At 45.1% G+C, this 25,916-nt stretch overlaps 1 protein-coding gene across 1 annotated transcript in view; it reads left to right on the forward strand.

Annotated features, from left to right (window-relative positions):
* Positions 1-25,916, forward strand: part of LOC311100956 (rhomboid-related protein 1-like) — a gene marked incomplete at both ends in the record, with an annotated part of 59,770 nt that overhangs the window by 10,483 nt on the left and 23,371 nt on the right. Inside the window, 4 exons of the mRNA XM_084141939.1 lie at positions 3,235-3,393; positions 11,566-11,790; positions 12,648-12,796; positions 13,034-13,146. Of these exons, the coding sequence (XP_083998065.1) occupies positions 3,235-3,393; positions 11,566-11,790; positions 12,648-12,796; positions 13,034-13,146 (646 nt within the window). The remainder of the gene's footprint in view (positions 1-3,234; positions 3,394-11,565; positions 11,791-12,647; positions 12,797-13,033; positions 13,147-25,916) is intronic.

The following is a 25,916-nucleotide window of genomic DNA, read 5'->3' on the forward strand; positions in this document are numbered from 1 at the left end:
ACGCAAGAGTGGCTTCAGGACAAGTCTCTGAATGTCCTTGAGTGGCCCAGCCAGAGCCCGGACTTGAACCTAATCGAACATCACTGGAGAGACCTGAAAATAGCTGTGCAGCAACGCTCCCCATCTGCAGAGAAGAATGAGAGAAACTCCCCAAATACAGGTGTGCCAAGCTTGTAGCATCATACCCAAGAAGACTTGAGGCTGTAATTGCTGCCAAAGGTACTTCAACAAAGTACTGAGTTGAAGAGTCTGAATACTTATGTAAATGTAATATTTCAGTTTTTTTTTTTTTTTTACAAATTAGCAAAAATGTCTAAAAACCTGTTTTTGCTTTGTCATTATGGGGTATTGTGTGTAGATTGATGAGGGAAAAAACAATTTAATCAATTTTAGAATAAGGATGTAAGGTAACAAATTGTGGAAAAAGTCAAGGGGTCTGAATACTTTCTGAATGCACTGTATGTCAGTCACTGACAGTCACTCAATTAGCCATGTCCTCTAACAATCTTTACATTGGTAGTTAGTCTAGCCAGCTATCTAAACTTGTAGTAATCATGGCCGAATACCGACCGGGCATGCAGGGCACGTGCCCAGGGGCCCTGACCTTCAGGGGGCCCCATTGATTTTGTTAGTCATTCTCACTCGGATATCATATTAACATGGCATAAGTCATTACAAAATGTGTAGAATTGCAGGAAATTAGCTTTAAAACTGCAACATTTGCATGAAAATGTACTTTCAAACAAAAATATGTCTCCCTATCGTCAAGAGGGGGGGCAATAAAATGTTTTGCCGTGAGGTGGGGGGCCTCCCAACCAAATCTCACTTAGGGCCTCCAAAAGGCTAAAGCCGGCCCTGCAAACATGCAACCATCTGACTGGAAGCATGATCAAAGCTAACACACTAGTATCTGACTGCTAGTAGCCCGCCCCTGACTAATAAATAAATAACAAGAGACCTGGGGAGGGTGAGCAGTAGAAATGGAATTAAAGAGCTTCTTGTGTTCAATTAAACAGCCGTAAACACTGCTGAAATCAGTCCAGGGGAGGAGGAAAATAACTCCACCAAGAGAGAGTGATAGACACACACACACTGTATCAGACACTCCCAGAGATTTTCTGATGACGCTTCCTTGTTTCTGAGTTAGCTGTAGAACTGTAAACCTTGAGACTGCTGCAGTAGAGACTGGCACTGGCAGGCTCAGTGTTTATAGAACCCCACTACCCTCCTGATCCTGAGGCAGCCAGGGAATGGCCTCTGCCTACTGTGTCACGGAGCCATCTATATTCAGAACGAGAGGATCTCCTCCTCCTCCTATCTTTACACAGACCAACATGATACACACTGTGGGTGACTCCAGAGTGATGCAACAGCTGAAAGACCACATTTCGGCCCTAGAGCGACAAGGAGCTGTTGGTTTACTCTCTTTTATCATTACAGGAAACACAGTAAAAACACAGAAACGCAGTAAAAAGACAGACACAGCTAGACAGCCTAAAAACAAACTAGAACAGGATATTAATGCGCCATCGAAACAAATTAAATCGAATATAAAAAAATAAAATAGGCAGTCGACAATGGATAGATACAGTACAAACACACTAGGATGCGGGCTCACACACACATACACACCCTATACTTTATGGGCCATTTTTAACCAGGCACTATTTCAGACTGCTAAACTCTGGCGTTTTTATGACACTCCCCCGCTTAAATCAATTACGGGGAGGCAGAGGCATGCGAGCATCAGCGGTAATAACCCATGGGGGCCGGGGGCCTCGCAGTGAGAATGGTGATTAATGAAAACCACACTGATTCGTCCACAAATGTTGTAGAACCCGACTCACTAATGAAAAAGGAAAAAGAGAATACAATGTATGTACAATGGCATATGGTGTCAGCAGTGGGATTTCAGTCCTACAGTGTGTTCAGATCACGGTGTACCATTAGACTGACCTGTTGGCCCATCTTTGTTATCAGTCCTGCCAATGCCTGTTGTTACCAGTCTGTTACTTTCTTTAGGCCTGCCCATTTAATTAGATAGAAAAAATACAGCTGACTTGTGTTCTGTTTTTAAGGCTGGTCTAATTCTTCCATTGATGTTCCCACTGACAATATGGCTTAATTAATGCTGCTCTTATTGACATTTTCTTCTCTCTTGGCTCTGTTGCTCGCCATTATCCTGGTATGTATGTTCTGTTGTCTCTGCTGTCGACTGCTGTCTATGGACTAGTTCAGCCTTACTCAATAGGTGACCGCCTCAACGAAATTATATATATTTTTAAGGAACTGTCAGGCTTTTAAATTACTGTTGAGAGTTGTATAGTTGAATGCAGAAGGTGCAATTTTGAAATTTGGTGGTACATTAGCAGTTTTTATCATATGAACACACATAATACATGGCAAAATGTGTAGAATTGCAGGAAATTAGCTTTAAAAGTGCAAAGGTTTATTTCTGCCCCATGGCAAAGTATGTAGACTTGCATGAAATATGCTTTAAAACTGCAAAATTCTCTCTGCCTACAAGAGAGGTTTGAACAGTTTGTGTCGTGGACAGTGTGTGAGTGTTAAAAATATATGTGGCGCAAGTTGCTGAGGGGCTGACTATTTCTGTGGGGTCTGCATGGGTCGCAAGGTGGGGGTTTGTAACTATGCCGATAAATGACAATATATCCATCCGGACACGGTACTGGTACCCCGTGTAAATAGCCAAGTTATTGTTATTGTGTAGTTATTCCTCATGTTATTATCTTTCTATTATTTAAAACATATTCTCTGCATTGTTGGGAAGGGCCCGTAAGTAGACTGTTGTTTACGAAGCATATGACAAATAAAATGTGACTTGATTTTACCTTTGCCACCTAGGAAATGTGTGTGACCAGGTGATTACTGATGCATTCATGAAGATTCATTCATACAGTATCTCTCTACATCACTGCAGCTTATTGAGTGCAATGTGCTTTTAAAAAGTAAAGCAGAGAAGATGCATTATGATTATGAATAACGGGAGGTAGAGAAAGATAATCATTCTAATACGCAGGGATGGGGTCAATACCCTTTAAATTAATAAGAATTTAATAAATCTTCCATTAAACGATTTCAGGTCATCGTGAATGTACTTAATTGAAATGTAATTGAGCTCATTCTTGCTAATAGGCACTACTACTATCATCATCAACAGCAGCACTATTCTGGTCAGCCTGTACTGAGTGTTTGTTGTGTTGTGTTTGCCAGCTGGACCCAGACAACACCGGTTTCATCGCAGTGGAGAACTTCACCAGTTTGGTGGAGCACCATGAGCTGCAGCTGGACCCCTCCAAACTGGACATGCTGTTCGCCCTGGTGCAGAGCAACGAGGATGGACAGGTGTGCTACCAGGAGCTCATCGAGCTGGTGAGTGGCTGAAAGGGTACACACAGAGGCATGCATGCACGCACACACACAGAGAGGCACGTTCACACAGAAGCAGGCATAGTACACACTCACGCTACAGAATTATTTGAGAAAGGTTAGAGAATTGCATACAAATTATTTCATGATAATACACACAAATACAGATATTCACACTCATAATTCATAGCATGAGAATATCATGCACTTGCAGCGTAATATACTGTATTGTACTGCTGAGTAGTGTTCTGAGTCTTGTGATGCTGCTAGGAGGTCAGAGACATCATTCTTATTCATTCCTTTCTACTTAACCTGTTTGTGTTTAGACCTGTGTTTCTTTTAAAGGGGCTGAGGTGATTCTCAGCCCTATGTAGCCACAGACCAGAGCATGTTTCTTCTCCTCCTCGCAGCGTGATTAATTAAACGCAATGCAATTCCTGCCATATTTTCACTTCCCTAAGCTGATTCCTTCTCTCCCTCTGTTTTGCTCATGGTGTGTAATGACAGCTTTTATTTCCATTTGGTTCCTGTACAAATGCTCAGGTCTCGCTTCTATTGAGTGAGCAGCAATGCAGATGAAGTCTCGCTGACATTTGAACCCCATCCTTAAGTTTACTCCTCCTTCTATCATCCACTCTTCCCTTTATGGAACTTCACGCCTATTCCTTCTGTTACTCTAGGAAGAGTCTTGGTGGTTCCAAACTTCTTCCATTTAAGAATGATGGAGGCCACTGTGTTCTTGGGGACCTTCAATGCTGCAGACATTTTTTGGTACCCTTCCCCAGATCTGTGCCTCGACACAATCCTGTCTCGAAGCTCTACGGACAATTCCTTTGACCTCATGGCTTGGCTTTTGCTCTGAAGTGCCCTCTCAACTGTGGGACCTTATATAGACACGTGTGCCTTTCCAAATCATGTCCAATCAATTGAATTTACCACAGGTGGACTCCAATCAAGTTGTAGAAACATTTCAAGGATGATCAATGGAAACAGGATGCACCTGAGGTTAGGTACTGTAGTTTAGACAGCACACTACCACTTCCACACTCCATTCCCCCATGGGGCACCAGCAACTTTGACCAGGTGCTGAGCCTGGTTGATAAGTGCATCAGGTGCTGCCAATTAAGGTGATCGTCAGTCAGTGGCCCAGCTTGTAAGCTGGGAGGTGGCTGGTTTTGTTTGCTGGCCATGAGGTCTTTCGTTTTTGAGTCTTTAGTTTGGGCATGCCTTTGGTATTTTTTCCTTTTTGATTATATTTATGTTTCGTCACCCACTGAGAAAATACTAATCCGCTTAGACTGGCTGACCAAGAAGTCAAGAGAGAGAGTTGGCTCTGGACCAAGGTAAGGTTGCGGTCTCCCTGGGCACATGTGCATCCAACACGGTTTTACAGCCCTCTAACCAATTGTACTATTATGTGTGTTTTTTCGCTTTATTTGTAATTTATTCTGTACATAATGTTTCTGCCATCGTCTCTTATAACCAAAAAGAGCTTCTGGATATCAGGACAGCGATTACTCACCTCGTATTGGACGAAGATGTTTTCTTCAACGAGTCGGACGCAAAGGATATCCTACAGACACCCGACAAGGCCCAAATCCCCGTCATTCGCAAGAGAAAGAGACGGAGATATCGTGGACGTAGGTCGGGGTGCCTTGTAAGGATCCGACGGCGAGCGAGTAAACTGCCTCTTCCATCAATCCTATTAGCCAATGTTCAATCATTTGAAAACAAAATGAACGACCTAAGATCAAGGTTATCCTACCAACGGGACATTCAAAACTGTAATATCTTATGTTTCATCGAGTCATGGCTGAACGACGACATGGATAACATACAGCTGGAGGGATATACGCTACATCGGCAGGATAGAACGGCTGACTCCGGTTAGACAAGGGGTGGTGGTCTGTGTATATTTGTAAACAACAGCTGTTGCACAAAATCAAATACTAAGGAAGTCTCAAGGTTTTACTCGGCTGAGGTAGAGTATCTTATGATAAGCTGTAGACCACACTATTTACCAAGAGAGTTTTCATCTATATTTAATCTTAGCTGTCTATTTACCACCACAAACCGATGCTGGCATTAAGATTGCACTCAATGAGCTGTATAAGGCCATAACTAAACAGGAAAACGCTCATCCAGAGGCAGCGCTCCTAGTGGCCGGGGACTTTAATGCAGGGAAACCTAAATCCATTCTACCTCATTTCTACCAGCATGTTAAATGTGCAACCAGAGGAAAAAAAACTCTAGACCACCTTTACTCCACACACAGAGACGCATACAAAGCTCTCCCTCGCCCTCCATTTGGCAAATCTGACCATAACTCTATCCTCCTGATTCCTGCTTATAAGCAAAAACTAAAGCAGGAAGCATCAGTGGTCAGATTACGCAGATGCTAAGCTCCAGGACTGTTTTGCGAGCACAGACTGGAACATGTTCCGGGATTCTTCAGATAGCATTGAGGAGTACACCACATCAGTGACTGGCTTCATCAATAAGTGCATCGATGACGTACATACCCCAACCAGAAGCCATGGATTACAGGCAACATCCGCACTGAGCTAAAGGGTAGAGCTGCCGCTTTCAAGGAGTGGGACTCTGACCCGGATGCTTATAAGAAATCCCGCTATGCCCTCCGACGAACCATCAAACAGGCAAAGAGTCAATACAGGACTAAGATTGAATCGTACTACACCGGCTCTGACGCTCGTCGGATGTGGCAGGGCTAGAAAACTATTATAGACTACAAAGGGAAGCACAGCCGCGAGCTGCCCAGTGACACAAGCCTACTAGTCGAGCTAAACCACTTCTATGCTCGCTTCGAGGCAAGCAACACTGAAGCATGCATGAGAGCACCAGCTGTTCCAGATGACTATGTGATCACACTCTCCGTAGCCGATGTGAGTAAGACTTTTAAGCAGGTCAACATTAACAAGGCCGCAGGGCCAGACGGATTACCAGGACGTGTACTCCGAGCATGTGCTGACCAACTGGCAAGTGTCTTCACTGACATTTTCAACTGTCCCTGACTGAGTCTGTAATACCAAAATGTTTCAAGCAGACCACCATAGTCCCCGTGCCCAAGGACACTAAGATAACCTGCCTAAATGACTACCGACCCGTAGCACTGACGTCTGTAGCCATGAAGTGCTTTGAAAGGCTGGTCATGGCTCACCTCAACACCATTATCCCAGAAATCCTAGACCCACTCCAATTTGCATACCGCCCCAACATATCCACAGATGATGCAATCTCTATTGCACTCCACACTGCCCTTTCCCACCTGGACAAGAGGAACACCTACGTGAGAATGCTATTAATTGACTATAGCTCAGCATTCAACACCATAGTGCCCTCAAAGCTCATCACTAAGCTAAGGATCCTGGGACTAAACACCTCCCTCTGCAACTGGATCCTGGACTTCCTGACGGGCCGTGTGGTGCCAGGATAACAACCTCTCCCTCAACGTGACCAAGACAAAGGAGATGATTGTGGGCAGCAGGGAAAAAAAGAGGACTGAGCACGCCCCCATTCTCATCGACGGGGCTGTAGTGGAACAGGTCGAGAGCTTCAAGTTCCTTGGTGTCCACATCACCAACGAACTATCATGGTCCAAACACACCAAGACAGTCGTGAAGAGGGCACGACAAAGCCTATTCCCCCTCAGGAGACTGAAAAGATTTGGCACGGGTCCTCAGATCCTCAAAAAGTTATACAGCTGCACCATCGAGAGCATCCTCACTGGTTGCATCACCGCCTGGTATGGCAACTGCTCGGCCTCCGACCGCAAGGCACTACAGAGGGTAGTGCGTACGGCCCAGTACATCACTGGGGCCAAGCTTCCTGCCATCCAGGACCACTATACCAGGCGGTGTCAGAAGAAGGCCCTCAAAATTATCAAATACTCCAGCCACCCTAGTCATAGACTGTTCTCTCTGCTACCGCACGGCAAGCGGTACTGGAGCACCAAGTCTAGGTCCAAAAGGATTCTCAGCAGCTTCAAGCCATAAGACTCGTGAACAGCTAATCATGGCTAAGCGGACTACTTGCACTGCCCCCCCCCCCCCCCCCCCCCCACCCCATCTTTTTACTCTGCTGCTACTCTGTTAATTGTTTATGCATAGTCACTTTAACTCTACCCACATGTACATATTACCTCAACTACCTCAACTAGCCGGTGCCCCCGCACATTGACTCTGCACCGGTACCCCCCTGTATATAGCCTCCCTACTGTTATTTTATTTTACTTCTGCTCTTTTTTTCCTCAACACTTTTTTGTTGTTTTATTTTACATTTTTATTAAAAAATAAATGCATTGTTGTTTAAGGGCTGTAAGTAAGCATTTCACGGTAATGTGTACACCTGTTGTATTCTACACATGTGGCAAATATAATTTGATTTGATTTGAAATGCAGATTTCGCACATAAATGCACACATTCATTCAGGTTACAGACCATGTAACTAGGCCTAGGACCCCTAGACAAAGTGAGTGCAACAATATCCATAAGCTAGTTATGGGTTTCGTAACAATTTATTTCACCTTGTTAACTGAGTGTTCCAGTAGTTGCTATCATGTATTCTTGTTAAATTAAAGAAATCTGTAATTCCTCTCCTTCAGGTGGTAGTTTAAATGATGTTCTGAGAACATCCCACATAGCTCCCATCCTGTAGGTAGGATCATTGTCAGGTGACTGTGGTCATGAGAAACTCCTTGCCGTAGTCATGTTTCCTCCTTAATGGGAGAGATACAGCAATACGGATCCCACCGCTGCCACCATCTGGCAATATGCTTTGTGTTGTAGTCATGACAGAGAAATATATACAACGTTTGGCAAACATTCCTGGGCAAGCTTCAGTTAGCTACAGTAAATAGTCAAGTAAGAATATTTAAGTTTCCTGTGTAACACCAATATTGCTCCAGGGATTCTCTGGGTTAGTGCTTCACTTGAAGATGGATAAAGTAGAAGCTTAGCCCAGAGGAGCGTTTGCCACCTGTGACCTGACTGAAGCTCTCTTGGGGAATGTTTAGTGTCCCCAGCAAGGCCATTTTTTATATTTAGTGGCTCCAGTGTGGTCATTATATTGTTTAGAGATGTCAATGGGGTCGTCTGACAGTGTTTAGTGCCCACGGTCCATCTGTCTTCTGAGTAGAAGAACAGGGTCTCACTGAAGGGAAAGACAAAAAAAAAGATAATAGATGGACCCCATCATCCCTGACACACATCGTACACACACACACTTATCTGCTCCACACATACAAACACACCCTCGCAACACACCACAAACTCAGGCAGGCACCATTTCTCTTTTAGGTGGGTTGCTGACTTCAGAGTGGTGCACTTTGCTTAAGTGTCCATGACTGAAGGTTTTTCCAGTTTAGGTCCTGATGATAAAGGTGGGCTCTCATTTTAAAAGGATTTTGCTAGAATGAGGGTGGGCGCAAACAGTGCTGAGATCCACCGTGATTTCGTTTTTTCTTATCACTGTGTGTTTGCATTTATTTAATAGCTTAATAGTGGATTATAAATGACCAGTAAATGTGTAGTATATGGCGTGCCGATCCTGTTTAATAGAACTAAGTGATGGCGAGTCATTTACTGCATGGTGATTCGCGGGCGTTCAGATTCCAGCCTGGTTCTTCACAGTATGTGGTAAATCATTTAGTAACATTAATTTAATAATTTATTAATCGAGCTAGCTAGCATTTAGTAGCAGGACTTTTTGACTCTAAGCCTGGAGGGCTCTGTGTAAGAGAGAGAGGGCTGATGTTCTCCCATCACCATTCATGAAATAAGTGTGATTTTGCACCAAGGTTTAGCAAGCATCAGGACCAACTTTGGAAATGTACTTGAATGGAACGTTAGAATAACTTGATACCAAACTCAATACCTCCTAATATACCTCTATATAAGGAAAACATGGAACAAATATCATCTTTATGTGTTATTATTTATTCAAACTATCGATCAGTACACTATTGAGCAAACACCAGAACTAATTAAGTCATCATGAAGAACAGAGGCTGAGCTGAGACCAGCATGTACTGTAAGCCCACACACTGTTCTCAAGGAGGGGAGTGTGAGCACCCTGCTGTTTTGGAATACACGCACGTGTGCACACACACACCCCGATGTCAATTAGGTCCATTCCTGTCTCCCTTAAAGGGGATTCTATCTTTAGCTCCATCTTTAGCCTTTAATATCAATAATTGTCCCTGGCAGACATCTTGCTGCTTGTCAAGGGAATTTTAGCTGCGGACCTTGTTGATGCCAAAGTCTGAGGTTCTCCTGAGTAGTGATGTAATGGGATGTGATGCTAGCACACCCTGCTAGAATGCTCCTGCTGGGTTTGTCAGGGCTCCCCAGTCAAGTTGTCAGCTCTCGTGCTAATGCGCATTATTGTCTGCCTCCCTGTCTCATATCCCAAACTTCAAAGGCCGCTTACTGCTCACTTTAGAAGCGGCAGTCCCACATGTCAGAGGAAAAGGCAAGGCGGAATGACAAGTGTGTCTACTGGGAAACGTCTCCCGGGAACGTTCAGGAGCACAAATCTCAGAGAGGGAGAAGAAACGCATCGCTAAGAGGAGAGGCAGCAGATGTTTTTGGAAAACAAACGTAGATAAAACACTGGAAACACAGGCATCATTTAGAGAAGAAAGCCCACAGAGAAGAAAACATTTCATTTGTATATAAATCCCCCAACCACACACAACCACGTTCCTTTTCTCCCATTCGGTCTCTTAACTCTTCTAATAAAGACATTAGTAAAGACAGGTGGAAACCATTCACTTCCGCAGTACAACTGCAGCCGTGCTTCCCCGGAGCTAGTCGATCCATGAGGGCATCCTATTTTCCCTCCCTAATTTTCCTTTCCTTCCTTCCTAATGTCCCCCTTCTACCCCCTCTCTTGTGCTTTCCTCTCCCTCCAAGAGCATGTACAGTATAATTGCATTTCCTCGGCCTGATCTCCATGCTAAAATATGCAGTGCTGCAGCCACGGGAGGGCCGGCAGCCCCTCTCGGCTTGACGCTGCTTATCGCTGTGCCACAGACCCACACTTGCTCATTGTTCAACCCTGGCATCATAATTACCTAATACGTGTCTCACGGCATCCCGCTCGACTATACTTCACCACCATCCACTACCGCTCTACAGACTAACTATATTTCGGTTTTTCCTCAATTATTTTCTTTAATAGCCTCAGATGGCTAGGATCCATTTGTATGTGATTTGTTTGTTTTATATATTTATTTATTTGTCTCCTTGTTTTGTTTCTTTCATTAGCGCCATGTAGATATTGCCCCCGATTACTTTCATTGTTATACTCCCCACAGTGTCCGGATGTAATGAGCCTGCACACAACAGCACCTAATGAATTGTGGTTGGTTTGCTTTAGCTGCCTCCTTGATGGGGTCTGTGGGGACTCTGATGACTGTTGCAGTAGAGATGGATACAGTATGAATGTGGCTTGACCTATTGTCTGCGTCTGTGTATCATCTTGGATTTAAGCATCATTCTCTCTATGGCATAGGCATACACAGATCCAAATACACTGAGATGTGACATTCTTATCTCCTTCCCTTGTAGAGCCTTTCAGATTTATTGTCATCATATGAGAAAGTTCATTTTCTTCCAGATTCATGGTAGAATGTGTCCCTTATCCCTGTCAGTTGTGGTTGCACCATGGTTTTTCCTCAAGACTTCCTACTAAAGTAGCAGACATCAGGGATTCCATGTACCAAGTCATGCTAGCCCCCAGCTGTGCCGTTCCTGCTCACTAAGGAAACCTGAAGTGTCAATGATAACAGGAGCCTGTCACCTGTCTCCCCACCACATGCTCCACTCCCCCCCTCAGCAGAGCTTTGCCCCTTGAAGGCAAAAACACAGTTATTTTGGGTGAATAGAGGCACCGTGTGTACCTGTCAAGGCAAGGCAGCGCAGAAATGTTCTCCTCCACTTTTAGCACCGAACGCTTCAAGGAAGCCGCGAGAATGGAGATGCTCTTTGTTTGAAGTTGAGTGCAGTTAAAAAGTCTAAATGCAGTTGCAGGCATTTAGCATGCCAGTTCATCTATCAAATTAAATATTTCTTCACTCTGTCAGTTTCAAAGGAATACTAACTTTGTTCCCATTGTCTCTATTCTCTCCATCCATCTCCCGCCCTTCTCCTCAGATGAGCAGCAAGCGCTCCAGCAGTTTCCGACGGGCCATCGCCAATGGCCGGCGTACGCTGCAGCGAGAGATCCTATTGGATGAGACGGGCCTGGGCGTGTACAAGCGCTTTGTGCGCTACGTGGCCTATGAGATCCTGCCCTGCGAGACAGATCGGCGCTGGTACTTCCACCAGAACCGCCTTTGTCCCCCGCCCGTCTTCATGGCCATCATTACCATCGTCCAGGTGAGAGGGAAGAGAGAAAGCAGATGGAGGCCTCGGATAACTGAGCTGCTCATTGTTAAGACCAGTGGTCCCAGAAATGTGTGCATTGTTACCCACCTGAATATGTTTTAAGTTACTTATGACCCTTCAAATAAGCAGAACAATGTTTATGGCATAAAAAGTATTTAGCTTTGTCATATGTGGAAATGGCTGTGACCCATTAGTGGGCAGTGGGCAGTGTGGGCACTGACCAACTATTTGGTAAACAATTGTTAAGGAGGTGCACTCGATGCCAGTCCTCTAAGGCAACTGTATTGGCTTTCATGATTGAATTCTTGGATTCTTATCAGGAACTGATGTAGAACTGGGAAACCAAGCCAGTGGACTAGTCTCTGGGCAAGTCAGTGACATTATTGGAACAATTTAGTGAGAGGAAAGAAAATAACCACTAGACAGCTTTAGCCCCAGAGGCCTTTGCTTGAATAGGGAATGCTAAAAAACCTGCTGCATGTTGCGTTTATATCTAAATGCTTCACAATGGCGGTGAATGGTCTGTAATGACAGAGGCAATGATAATGACTATTTCCTTTCATTAAAATTAATGGAGATGATGATTCATTGACTTATGAAAGGAGCTAATGGAATCGGTCCAGCTGTGTGTCTCTCTGTATGTGCATCTCTTGTTGGTGCCAATGGAAGTCTTCAACCGACGCAAGGCATACGGCGTTCGAAAAAAGTGGCATTTATTAGCAGAATCACAATTTGTTTTGGCAAGGGCAATTTCTTGGCTCTCACAACAGAAATCTGTATTATATGATATAAATGAGTGTCTGAATGAAGAGACGTGGGTGTGAAGCAGCGTGTGTCTCTCCCGTCAGATCATCGTGTTCATGTGCTATGGCATCATGCTGAATAAGTGGGTGCTGCAGACATACCAGCCAGACTTCATGAAGAGCCCCCTGGTGTACCACCCCAGACACCGCCACCAGGTCTGGCGCTTCTTTAGCTACATGTTCATGCACGTTGGGTAAGAGACCACCCCACCTCATTCACACGTGCACACACACAGTGTAAAGCAACATTAATTGATACTGCAAGGCATTGACCGATAATGGTTTAGATGGGATTTATGGATAGATGGTGATAGATGACTACTGTAGATAACATTGATGAAGTGTCTAGACTAAAGGAGCTGATTTAAAACTCTATGCATAATTAATCTGCTATTGAGACCGGTGTCATGCTCCTGTTCACTGTCTCTCAGGTTGGAGCAGCTGGGGTTCAATGCTCTGCTCCAGCTGATGATCGGTGTTCCCTTGGAGATGGTCCACGGCATCCTACGCATCAGTCTGCTGTACATGGCCGGTGTTGTGGCAGGTGAGTGTCCGTGTGTTAGCAACGTTGGTTGATGTGATAGTATCGTGGTTTAATGTGTTAGTAACCCTGTATTTTAGCGCTGATAGTACTGTATCTTGGTACTTTGGTGTTCTAGTATATTAATGTGTTGCTGTATTAATATTGTAGTTCCTTGGTGTGTTAGTCTGTTCCACATGGCTGGTAAGTTGCCCATAAAGTGTACGTTTGCACATTTAGTCTTGTCCAACACAGTGGTTTGTGTAGGTGTTTTAGTGTGTGCTCTTCAAAGTCGTCTGTTTGATCAATTTGATATACATCATGGCCTCTGAGTCCAGGTCAGCTAACTGTATACATGAACCACTTTAGTATTCAGAGCAGTAGCTGACGCACTTGAGGGACTGTTGACAACACACCTAATGTGTTTCCGTCTTCCTCAATGGCAGTGTTGAGATTGAGGCCTTTGATTCCACTCTGATTGTGTGATGTTGTTTTTGCTGCCATATCCCACCCCCACTACTGCAGAAATCATATCAACTCTGACACGTACAACCCTTGTTTCCTAGTACTGTATCTCTTTCATCTCCACTCTGCATGATTTTGTTTCCGACGTTGTAAATCACTTTCTCTCTGACTTGTATTTGATAACAGTCAGAAGCTGAAGCCAAATTCCAATTGAGCGATATTCATTCATTTAGTTAAACCTGTACAATGTACTGTTTTTCAATTGTCTACTAAAAACATTGATTCTTTCACTACCCTTATTTCCCTCCTAGCATAAGATGGTGTAAATGTTGTTCAACTCCTGCTGCTCCCTGAAATGTACACACACCTGCACATGCACGCACACACACAAACACACACACAGTACATGCTCATGCTTTTATTTATTTTTGTGATGATGACAGAATCGGAGAAAGGCGGAAAGAAAGAGAGAAAGTGAGCCAGAGAAACAGAGTAATGCAGGCCTCCTCTCTCGGGTATTAGCCTAAGTGAAGCCGAAACTGAAGTAGGAGGAAAAGCAGTGGAAGGTCTGGTTCAGGAAGGGTTTTAGGGGGGCTAATGATGAGGCACATGTAATAACACGGGAGTTGTGAGAGACCGAGGATTCACGTCCAGGTGAGAGGTCAATGGGTCCAAACGCCCTGGCTCTAGACACAGTGGGAGAGCAATAAAGACCCTGATCCCCGAGCCCTCCTGCCTTCAGCTAACGTTTTACATGAAAAGAACAGGCAGACATCAAACAGAGGAAGAGAAGGGGGACTGATAATTGAGCAAGTGGTGCTGTCTTCTGTCTGGACTCTTCCACTGGAGTTTTAGTGATGCTCATTTAATGCCAGACGCCATATAGCAAGGTTTAAAGCTTTATGCTGTTGGAATTAATGGTCTGTGTTATGAAGTTTGAGTTAAGGCTGAGAAGCAGCTTCCATTAACATACTGTGAGTAATCGTAACAATAAATGTTCTGCTGTGTTTAAATGGTTTAATCCAAGTGTGTGTGTGTGTGTGGGGGGGGGTGTATGTCTGAATGTATGTATGTCTCTTTGTAAAGTTACTGCATACCTCAGAGAGAACAACTCTGTCTCTGTTTTTCCCAGAAATCTCCTGTATGATTGTTTGTGGATGATGTAAGCCTCATATTACCAGACTGATTTCCGCTGCGCTAGACTGATGACCGTTGTGCTAGCGAAACATAATGTAATCTCGCGAGACTTCTGAATGGTTGTACAATGTTAATAAAAATTGCCCAGGGATACAGATTACTTTTTTTCTCTTTCCATTTTGTAGCCTATGTCTATCTCATGTTTATATTCATGTTCTGTTCAATCATGTCAGGATTTGTTTGTTGTTGTTGTAAAGCAGAAGAGCTCACCGAGTTTAGCTTCGAGATTACATCCTCAAGGAGACCTTCAGCAGGTAGAGTGCATGTGTGTGCGTATGTGGTACAGGGCGGTACAAGAATTAAAGGGAGTAGATTATACACAGTAAACATGTCAGACCTTATGCAGAGTAGTTATTTTCTGGTTTCTCTTTTGAGTAACTATACCATCAGTTCTCCGACACCCTGACCCTGACTCATGCTCTGACTCCTGGTGGAAGGATATTTATTATTCACTGTGGCCCTGAGGGAGGGAGAGAGAAGGAGATGGATGGATAGATTGAGAGAGCGATAGAGAGACCGAGCGATAGAGAGAGAAAGAAAGGCGGAGATGGAGGAAACATGAGCCACTGTTCTGGTTTATGTACTTTGCTTCAGCCAGTTGAGTCACTTGCTTCATTATACTTTCTGTTCTTTTGGTTCTTTGAATGGTGTTGTGTGGGCTCAGTTGTCGCTAACACTACACAGTACATTAGCAGTATAGCCTGTATGAACTGAGTTCTGTTTTAGAGCATGTAACCCTTTAATATTAGCCATGGATCCCTGTATTATGTGTAGATCTTGGTGTTGCATAAAGCCCCTGCCTTGTGTTCGGTTCTGTGGCTGTAAGCCCCTCTGATGTAGTCTCTTGGCGGTGAGGTAGTGTGAGAGTGCATTGAGGAGGCAGGCAGGGTGACCTTGGCGCGGTGCAGCTGGCTCATTGGCTGCCGGTGTGGTTATGGTAATCCCCAAGCCCTCCTCCATGGGGCCCTCCTCACCGTCAACCCCACCACACGATGTGGCACCATCCAGGCTCACTTCCTCTCCCAGCCTTCCCTGCGGCCTCAGTGGTAATGATACCAATGATAATGGACGGCTTTAGCGTAGTGCAAGTTGTGCAACCTCATCCAAGGATCCCTGAGTACTCTGTGGGGGAGTTGCCCACCTCATGCATTGTTGTAATGCAGCAACACCCTCCTGGGTGATGCACTCCAGCCATTTTGTGACAGAATTATTTCTGAAGTGTTGTGGTTGTCCCATAGAATTACTATACAGTGCATTCGGAAAGTATTCAGACCCCTTGGCTTTTTCCACATTTTGTTATGTTACAGCCTTATTCTAAAATTGATTAAATCGTTTTTTCCCCTCATCAATCTACACACATACCCCATAATGACAAAGCAAAAACAGGTTTTTAGAAATTTTAGCAAATTAATAAAAAAATAAAAACAACACATTTACATAAGTATTCAGACCCTTTACTCTGTACTTTGTTGAAGCACCTTTGGCAGCAATTACAGCCTAGAGTCTTCTTGGGTATGACGCTACAAGCTTGGCACACCTGAGTTTCTCCCATTCTTCTCTGCAGATCCTCTCAAGCTCTGTCCGGTTGGATGGGGAGCGTCGCTGCACAGCTATTTTCGGTCTCTCCAGAGATGTTCGATCGGGTTCAAATCCGGGCTCTGGCTGGGCCACTCAAGGACATTGAGACTTGTCCCTAAGCCACTCCTGCGTTGTCTTGGCTGTGTGATTAGGGTCGTTCTCCTGTTGGAAGGTGAAACTTCACCCCAGTCTGAGGTCCTGAGCGCTCTGGGAAGGGGTCTGAATACTTTCCGAATGCACTGTATATTCTATTTCTGTGGGTTGTCCAGTCTAGTCCAGTTCCATTCTGTTTGCTTTCCTTGGACTCTATAATCTTGAGCAGAGCACAGGTGTCACGAATTCAGCCGAGGCTGCCCCTCCTTCTTGCTCGGGCAGGCTTCGGCGTTCGTCGTCACCGGAGTACTAGCTACTACCAGTCCATGTGTCTATGTTCGACTTGTTTTGTCTTTATTGGTCACACCTGTTTCCCATCATGTAGTTATGTCTTCCCTATTTAACCCTCTGTCTCACACTGTGTGTTGTGCGTGTTTGTTCTTGTTTTGGTTGTCGTTAGTGTGCGGGTTTGTTCCTTCTTGCGTGGAGGTTTTGTTCATTCATTTACCTACGAGTAAAGTACACTTTCTCGATTAGTTCTGTGTCCTGCGCCTGACTTCGTCCACCGCATTACACTGACACCTTGACAACAGGACTGTATTTCATTTATGTTTTGTTTTTTAAACAGTGAATAATTTTCTCCCAAGTTTATCTGTTGTGTTTGTTTGCTGAAAAGCAGTCGTGACTGAGGACGAGATTGGTCGTGACCAGAATCTATTCGGACACATACCCACACACACAGAAAGAGACACAAACAGCACACACACGCACCATAGTATACACCACACTTACACTGTCATTCGCGCTAAACACACACACGCACGTACACCCAGGCGTCAGATGTGATTATATCTGGCCTCTGATGCCTGGTGCTGTGTTGAATGGTCTCTCCTCTCAGCAGCTCTGAGGATGTGACTGCTGGAGACTAGATTTTTCTCGATGGCCCCTGTGCTCCCGGGAAAACATACATATTATCAAAATGTTCCCTGCCTGGCAAATTTGGACTGAGCAGAACGCTGCCTGTGATAGAATAAACCGAATCAATCTCAGAGGAGACAAAGGGCAAAGTGTCTTTGGACTGGGCGTTTTAGCACATTGCAAAATGTATGAATTTTATCTCTGCCTGTGTGATTAAGCACTGCTCTCAGGGCACTCATGATATTGCTGCTTTTGTTTTGACATGGTGTTTAGGGAACCCTTTGATTCTATGGAACTCAGCTGTGTGTTTAGACTGGGCTTTTGTGTTGTGTATTGACCTTAAATGTTGTCTGTCTGGCGTATAGGGACTCTGGTGGTTTGTTTGGACTGGATGTACAGGTGGGAGTGTTGTTTATCTTTGATCTCTATGGGAATTAGTGTTTTTATCCCATTGGTGGCCTTGTATGTGTGAACTGGGGATGATGAGTAAAAGGCCTCAGTCTCCTCTTTCCAGTAAGGTCATTCTAAGGTTTTTATATTTTCCTCTGTACTCCTACTCTACACTAAGCCAGAGAAATGGATAGTGGTGGCAGATTGGATGTGGACTGATTGTAGATTGTGCGGCTCCCCTTGAAGAAAAGCCACAGATAGTAGAATGAGAATATATCCCTTATGGTTCCATACCGGCAGGGAGAGGAAGCGTTCATCTCTATCCCAGGTGTACCTTCATATTTTAAACAAACTTCCCCAGACTGACAGGATCATTATAGTTCCAATGAGACTAGAAAATGGATGCCCATTCGAGTAATGACCTTTAGAGTTATGAGCATATCAAATAGAGGATAGGGTAGCCTATGGTACAGATGGCTAGCCTCCTGTTATGTCACCCTCTACCACCCTCCCCTCCCTTCTACCTCTCAACATCAGGACCAGGGCAGCAGAATTCCTAGGTGCCATTGTCTTGATGTGTAATTACTGCAGACACCACTCAAACACACATCTATGATAAAGGAACAAAACCACACGTCTTTGCAGATCTAGGATCAGATCAGGCTGTGTAAGCTTTAAAGGAGAATACCACTCCAAAACAATATTTTGGCATTTGTTTCATTAGTTCTATATCTTGGAAACTTGATTGCTGACATCCAAAACATTTTGGGACGGTATCAACAGTGGAATAATGAAACAGATACCAAAAGAGTTTTGGAGTGGTATTTTCCTTGAAGGTTAGGTTTGGGATACAGGTGTTCCATATGTGCTCATCCCAGTGTAACAGAACAATGTATTGACCTCCTGACCCAAGCTCAGTCCTGTCATGTGCACCACTTGTGATCCTTCCCCATTGCAGTAAACTTGTTTATTTTAGATTGTCAAGTTTGCTGATTAGGATATCCTAGTCATGTTTACTGTGGCTGCCTCCTCTCTCAACCTTGTTGTCGGCTGCACTGTAAAAAGCACTCTAATTAATCTGGGTCTCGTTAGAGGATGTCAGTTTCACTTTACCTGAGGAACAGTGGTTACTCCTCCTACTGCGGGTAAACCCCCACCCCACGAGAAAACACACATAGAAAGCCCTGCCTGGCTTTTAAGTTTCTTGCCCTCTCTGAATAAACAATATTTGTTCCTGTAGGCCTAGTCTCTCTCACTTCTTCTTTCTCACTCACGCCTTCTTTCTCTCTCGCTCTCTCCCTCTCCCTCCATTTCTGCTTGGTAGATAAATCTGATCAGGCATTTCTCCAGTTTATTAGGAATGCGAGGCAGCCTTTGGAGTGGGACAGTGCTGACTACAGCACATCTTGCTTGCATGACCAGGAGATTGAATACATACCGGATAGATCTCATAGCTGGCACATAATGGTCTGACAACCATTCCCACAACTTTCTGGGAATGGTGCAGGATAGTTGCTTGGCATTGGAACATTATCAGCACATTTAAGGAACTTGACAAAAAAAACGTAATTTTCTTGGTATTTCATTACATTTCATTTCAATTTTGCTAATGCTCTAGAGATGTTCTCCAATTGGTTTGACATTGGGAATGTTTTCAAATAGTTCAGAGAACATTAAGAAACAACATTATTCTGTGGGAATGTCAGTACTCCAGCATAACGTTTCTTACAGGTGTCGTCATGGTTCTATTTAAAGTAATGTTCTCAAATAGTTCAGAGAATGTTAAGAAAACCTTTCATAAAAACCACAACTTTAATAACCTTCAGAGAACATTCTAAGAATGTTATTTTAAAACGTACATTCCATTCTCAGAACATTAAGAAAACTCTCCACAAAAAACACATTTGTAACGTTTAAAGAACGTTTTAAGAATGTTATTTAAAAACATATATATTCCATTCTCCGCATCAACAGAACTCTCTATCTTGTCAAGTGTGTTCAGGTGTGTTAGCCCACTAATTGGCCACACCTGATCTTAATGAGTGCTTGTTTCCTTTGAAATGGTGTCTATTTGAATAGACCGATATGAACAGCTTTGTATGAGTAAAAAATAAACATGGCATGCTAGCTCCATCCTGGTGGCGCAGTGGACTAATTGCATGGATAAAGAACAGAAGATCAGAGGTTCGAATCTCACTGCTGTGTCACAATAAAAAGGCAATGTGTTTGCATGATTAAAGAGATACTTCGGGAGTTTGGCAATGAGTCAGATTAATTTTTGGATAGTATTTTTATGTCTCTGTGTCCAGTATGAAGGAAGTTGGAGGTAGTTTTGTGAGCCAATGCTAACTAGCATTAGTGCAATGACTGAAAGCCTAAGCAAATTCATTTCCATGTGTCCTATCTCTGCTTGGAGTTCAAAACGGTTAACCCAAACTAAGCTAGCGGTGTTATTAAAAGTCTTATTGAAACATTCAGTGAACATTTTTGTCACACCCTGGCTCTGGGACTCATTATGTTGAGCCAGGGTGTGTTTATTCTATGTGTTATATGTCGATGTTGGGGGTTCTAGTTTGTTTTATTCTATGTTTGACTGAGTGACTCCCAATCAGAGGCAACGAGTGTCAGCTGTTTGCTGGTTGTCTCTGATTGGGAGCCATATTTAACTGTCTGTGTTTCACTTTGGGTTTGTGGGTTTTTGTTCCGTGTCGGTGTTTGTCACCGTGGACTTCACGAGTCGTGTTTTGTTTGGTAAACTTTAACTATTAAAGTCATGTTTGTTTCACACGCTGCGCCTTGGTCTACTCACTCCTACGACGATCGTGACAGAAAAACCCACCATACCAGGACCAAGCAGCGTGTCCAGGAACACACGCAGGAGGTGACTCTTGTGGATGTCCTCCTCGGTTGGGGGCAGATTACTGAGGAGGAGGCCGTCCGGTACCGGAAGGCGATAAAGGGGGAGACCCAGGCAGGAGAGGAGCAGCGGCGTCAGCAGTGCCATCGTCGGACGGACGAGAGGCACCCCCAAGAATTTTTTAGGGGGGGGCACACGGCATGGGCGACTGGGCAGCAGGAGGCTGCCACAGGGCGAAATAGGAGACGAGGAGAGAAGGCCACCGGGTTACGGGAGCCATTGGCGAGAGGAGGGAAGGAAGTTGTAGAGGCACGGCGAGAGGTACTGAGGTGTATTGCCAGTCCGGTCCGGCCCGTTCCTGATCCCCGTTTAAAGCCAGTGGTGTGTGTTCCCAGTACGGTCCGGCCTGTTCCTGCTCCACGCACCAAGCCTACGGTGTGCGTCGCCAGCCCAGTCCGGCCTGTCCCTGCTCCACGCACCAAGCCTACGGTGTGCGTCGACAGCCCAGCCCGGCCTGTTCCTGCTCCACGCACCAAGCCTACGGTGTGCGTCGCCAGCCCAGCCCGGCCTGTCCCTGCTCCACGCACCAAGCCTACGGTGTGCGTCGACAGCCCAGCCCGGCCTGTCCCTGCTCCACGCACCAAGCCTACGGTGTGCGTCGACAGCCCAGCCCGGCCTGTCCCTGCTCCACGCACCAAGCCTACGGTGTGCGTCGACAGCCCAGCCCGGCCTGTTCCTGCCACCCGCACCAAGCCTACGGTGTGCGTCGACAGCCCAGCCCGGCCTGTCCCTGCTCCACGCACCAAGCCTACGGTGTGCGTCGCCAGCCCGGTCCGGCCTGTCCCTGCTCCACGCACCAAGCCTACGGTGTGCGTCGACAGCCCAGCCCGGCCTGTCCCTGCTCCACGCACTAAACCTACGGTGCGTGTCGCCAGCCCGGTCCGGCCTGTTCCTGCCACCCGCACCAAGTCTACGGTGTGCGTCGCCAGCCCGACCCGGCCTGTTCCTGCCACCCGCACCAAGTCTACGGTGCGCGTCGCCAGCCCGACCCGGCCTGTTCCTGCCACTCGCACCAAACCTACGGTGCGCGTCGCCAGCCCGGTCCGGCCTGTTCCTGCCACTCGCACTAAGCCAGGGGTGCGAGAAGTCAGCCTGGTAAGGCCCGTTCCTCCTCCACGCACCAAGCCAGGGGTGCGAGTCGACAGACTGGACCAGGGGCACTATGGGGGGTGTATTGGAGGGTGGTGGTCAAGGCCGGAGCCAGAACCGCCGCCGAGGAGGTATGCCCGCCCAGCCCTCCCCTGGTTTGTTTAGTTGAGGCGCGGTCGCAGTCCGCGCCTTTAGGGGGGGGTACTGTCACACCCTGGCTCTGGGACTCATTATGTTGAGCCAGGGTGTGTTTATTCTATGTGTTATATGTCGATGTTGGGGGTTCTAGTTTGTTTTATTCTATGTTTGACTGAGTGACTCCCAATCAGAGGCAACGAGTGTCAGCTGTTTTCTGGTTGTCTCTGATTGGGAGCCATATTTAACTGTCTGTGTTTCACTTTGGGTTTGTGGGTTTTTGTTCCGTGTCGGTGTTTGTCACCGTGGACTTCACGAGTCGTGTTTTGTTTGGTAAACTTTAACTATTAAAGTCATGTTTGTTTCACACGCTGCACCTTGGTCTACTCACTCCTACGACGATCGTGACAATTTTAAAGAAGTTATTCAAAAACCTCAAAATAACCTTTTAATAAAACCTCCCAGGAAAAGGTTCTCAACCTCCCTGCAACCTAAAAATGTACATTCCCAGAACAGGTGACATTTTCACTTCCGTTCTCAGAACATATAAAAAACGTTTGTTCAGTTTTACCGGTCGGGAAACTTGTCGTCTTTTCCAGAACCAATGGGAAACCAAAAATGTACGTTCCCACAACTTCCAAGGAACCACATGTACTAGGTGGGCATGTACAAATAGGGCAACCTGAACTCAAACTACACAATTCTCTAAGAGGATAGAAATAGCCTCTTGAAAAGAGCTTTGAAAGGGAGACTTTCTGAGTTTGGTTTAAAGCGCCTGAATTTGGTTTAAAGTTCAGGCAAAGTGCAGTGTAGTACATTTCAACTGTTAGTATTGATTTATTGTATGCAACTAGTATCATTTCTCAGAAGTAGACACATCATTTAGGATTATCAAAAAATATGCAAAACAAATATGCAGTCTGGGTAATGGCAAACTATGTGGGATCAGATATCAGACACGGTCATCTCTTTTCTGTGAATTGAGAGCCCTGGCAAAGAAAAAGCCTATCCTTCCTTTCTCAGTGAAGGACTTGGGCTATCAACCTAAAAGAAATGGAAGCACTGAGCTGAGTCTCATGAAGTGTGTGAATCACATGAATAAATCACCACTCATTGTCCTTGCAGAGTCCCTTCCTGATTCACTTATTGACTCACCAATCAGGAAATGCTGCTCAGTGCATGTCAATGCTCTGGGCCAATCAGTCCATTGGTGTCCTTGGCTGTCCTTACCGTTTGGGTCATGTAACAAAATAGGTTGAAAATCCTACATCTCTTATCCAAATTATCTGTCCCAAATCACCTCAAGTGTAACGCGATTTAAACCTGTTCCACCTAGAACTGTTTAACCCTGCTGTGCTACACAACTACTCTATAAGGCAGCTATCCTTTTGAAAACACTAAGCATGTTTGCTTTGAAAGCACTGAGGTGGGTGCAGAGAGGCAGCTAGATTTGCCATGTTTTTTCCTCTTAAGAGTAGAAGGATTCTTATTGCATCATCTTTTGTTCTCTTCTGTAGCTGCCAATTGAGCCACCGGAGTGACTCGAGAAATGTAGCCTTAGGTATTCAGCAATGGTCTTGGATCAGTGTCCCTTTCCCACATCAGAACCTTATCCATGATAACTCAAATATGCATGGTTAGCCATTGCTTAGGGGCATAATCTGCTAACATCACTGCCATGCTGCTTGGTTTAGTTTGACAGGCAGAACCAGAGACATTTCAGAGAGGATAGCTTTCACTTCAGCAGTGATAAATTCATGAACAACTTCGAATCTGCGTATTTCTCCAAAGCTCAGATGTCCTGAGTCTGCACAGAACTGCCAGGACCTAGGATCAATGGAGACACTCAAGTTTTTTAATCCTGTATCTCTTGACACATTCATGAAAATAGTCATGGCCTCTAAGCCCTCAAGCTGCATACTGGACCCTATTCCAACTAAACTACTGAAAGAGCTACTTCCTGTGCTTGGCCCTCCTATGTTGAACATAATAAATGGCTCCCTATCCACCAGATGTGTACCAAACTCACTAAAAGTGGCAGTAATAAAGCCTCTCTTGAAAAAGCCAAACCTTGACCCGGAAAATGTAAAAAACTATCGGCCTATATCGAATCTCCCATTCCTCTCAAACATTTTAGAAAAAGCTGTTGCGCAGCAGCTCACTGCCTTCCTGAAGACAAATAATGTATACGAAATGCTTCAGTCTGGTTTTAGACCCCATCATAGCACTGAGACTGCACTCATAAAGGTGGTAAATGACCTTTTAATTTCGTCAGACCAAGGCTCTGCATCTGTCCTCGTGCTCTTAGACCTTAGTGCTGCTTTTGACACCATCGATCACCACATTATTTTGGAGAGATTAGAAACCCTAATTGGTCTACAAGGACAAGTTCTTGCTTGGTTTAGATCTTATCTGTCGGAAAGATATCAGTTCGTCTCTGTGGATGGTTTGTCCTCTTACAAATCAATTGTACGTTTCGGCGTTCCTCAAGGTTCTGTTTTAGGACCACTATTGTTTTCACTATATATTCTACCCCTTGGTGATGTCATTCGGAAACACAATGTCAATTTTCACTGCTATGCGGACGACACACAGCTGTACATTTCGATGAAACCTGGTGAAGCCCCAAAATGTCCTACCCTGGAAGCCTGTGTTTCAGGCATAAGGAAGTGGATGGCAGGCAAATATATTTTACTTTCAAACTCCGACAAAACAGAGACGATAGTTCTAGGTCCCAAGGAACAGATCTGCTGTTGGATCTGACAATTAATCTTGATGGCTGTACAGTCATCTCAAATAAAACTGTGAAGGACCTCTGCGTTACTCTGGACCCTGATCATTCTTTTGATGAACTATCAAGAAGATTTCAAGGACAGCTTTTTTCCATCTTCGTAACATTGCAGAAATCAGAAACTTTTTAGCAGAAAAGCAGAAAAGCTAATCCATGCGTTTGTCACTTCTAGATTAGGTTACTGCAATGCTCCACTCTCCGGCTACCCGGATAAAGCACTAAATAAACTTCAGTTAGTACTAAACACGGCTGCTAGAATCCTGACTAGAACCAAGGTGCGAAGGTGAACGGCAAGGCACTGGAGCGACAAACCACCCTTGCTGTCTCTGCCTGGCCGGCTCCCCTCTCTCCACTGGGATTCTCTGCCTCTGACCCTATTACGGGGGCTGAATCACTGGCTTACTAGTGCTCTTCCATGCTGTCCCTAGGAGGGGTGCATCATGGAAGGTAGTCCTGAGCCCTAGGATCAGGACTACCTGGCCTGATGACTCCTGGCTGTCCCCAGTCCACCTGGTCATGCTGCTTCTCCAGTTTCAACTGTTCTGCCTGCGGCTAGGGAACCCTGAACTGTTCACCGGACGTGCTACCTTGTCCCGGACCTGCTTTTTTTGACTCTCTCTCTCTACCGTACCTGCTGTCTCGACCTCTGAATGCTCGGCTATGAAAAGCCTACTGACATTTACTCCTGAGGTACTGACCTGTTGCACCCTCTACAACCACTGTGATTATTATTTGACCCTGCTGGTCATCTATGAAAGTTTGATCATCTTGAAGAACAATCTGGCCTTAAATGGCCATGTACTCTTATACTCTCCACCCGGTACAGCCAGAAGAGGACTGGCCACCCCTCAGAGCCTGGTCCCTCTAGGTTTCTTGCTTCTACATCTGCAATTCTTGCTGTTTGGGGTTTTAGGCTGTGTTTCTGTATAGCACTTTGTGACATCTGCTGATGTAAAAAGGGCTTTATAAATACATTTGATTCTCCCACAAGAGGATTATAGCCATTGTAAATGTGACCCTGAGTATATAATGTAAAAATGCACATTCTATACATAACAAGGTGATACATACTGTAAACACATACTGCACACACACACACACACACACACACACACACAAACACAAAGAGCGGGTGGGTAAACTTGATGATGCTTCGAAAATCGGCCCAACAAATAAATCTGCGCATGAACGGTAAACTGCCAACTCCACACATAAATAAAT

Source organism: Coregonus lavaretus, assembly GCF_964263955.1.
Source record: "Coregonus lavaretus genome assembly, chromosome: 25".
Classification (NCBI taxonomy): Eukaryota; Metazoa; Chordata; class Actinopteri; order Salmoniformes; family Salmonidae; genus Coregonus; species Coregonus lavaretus.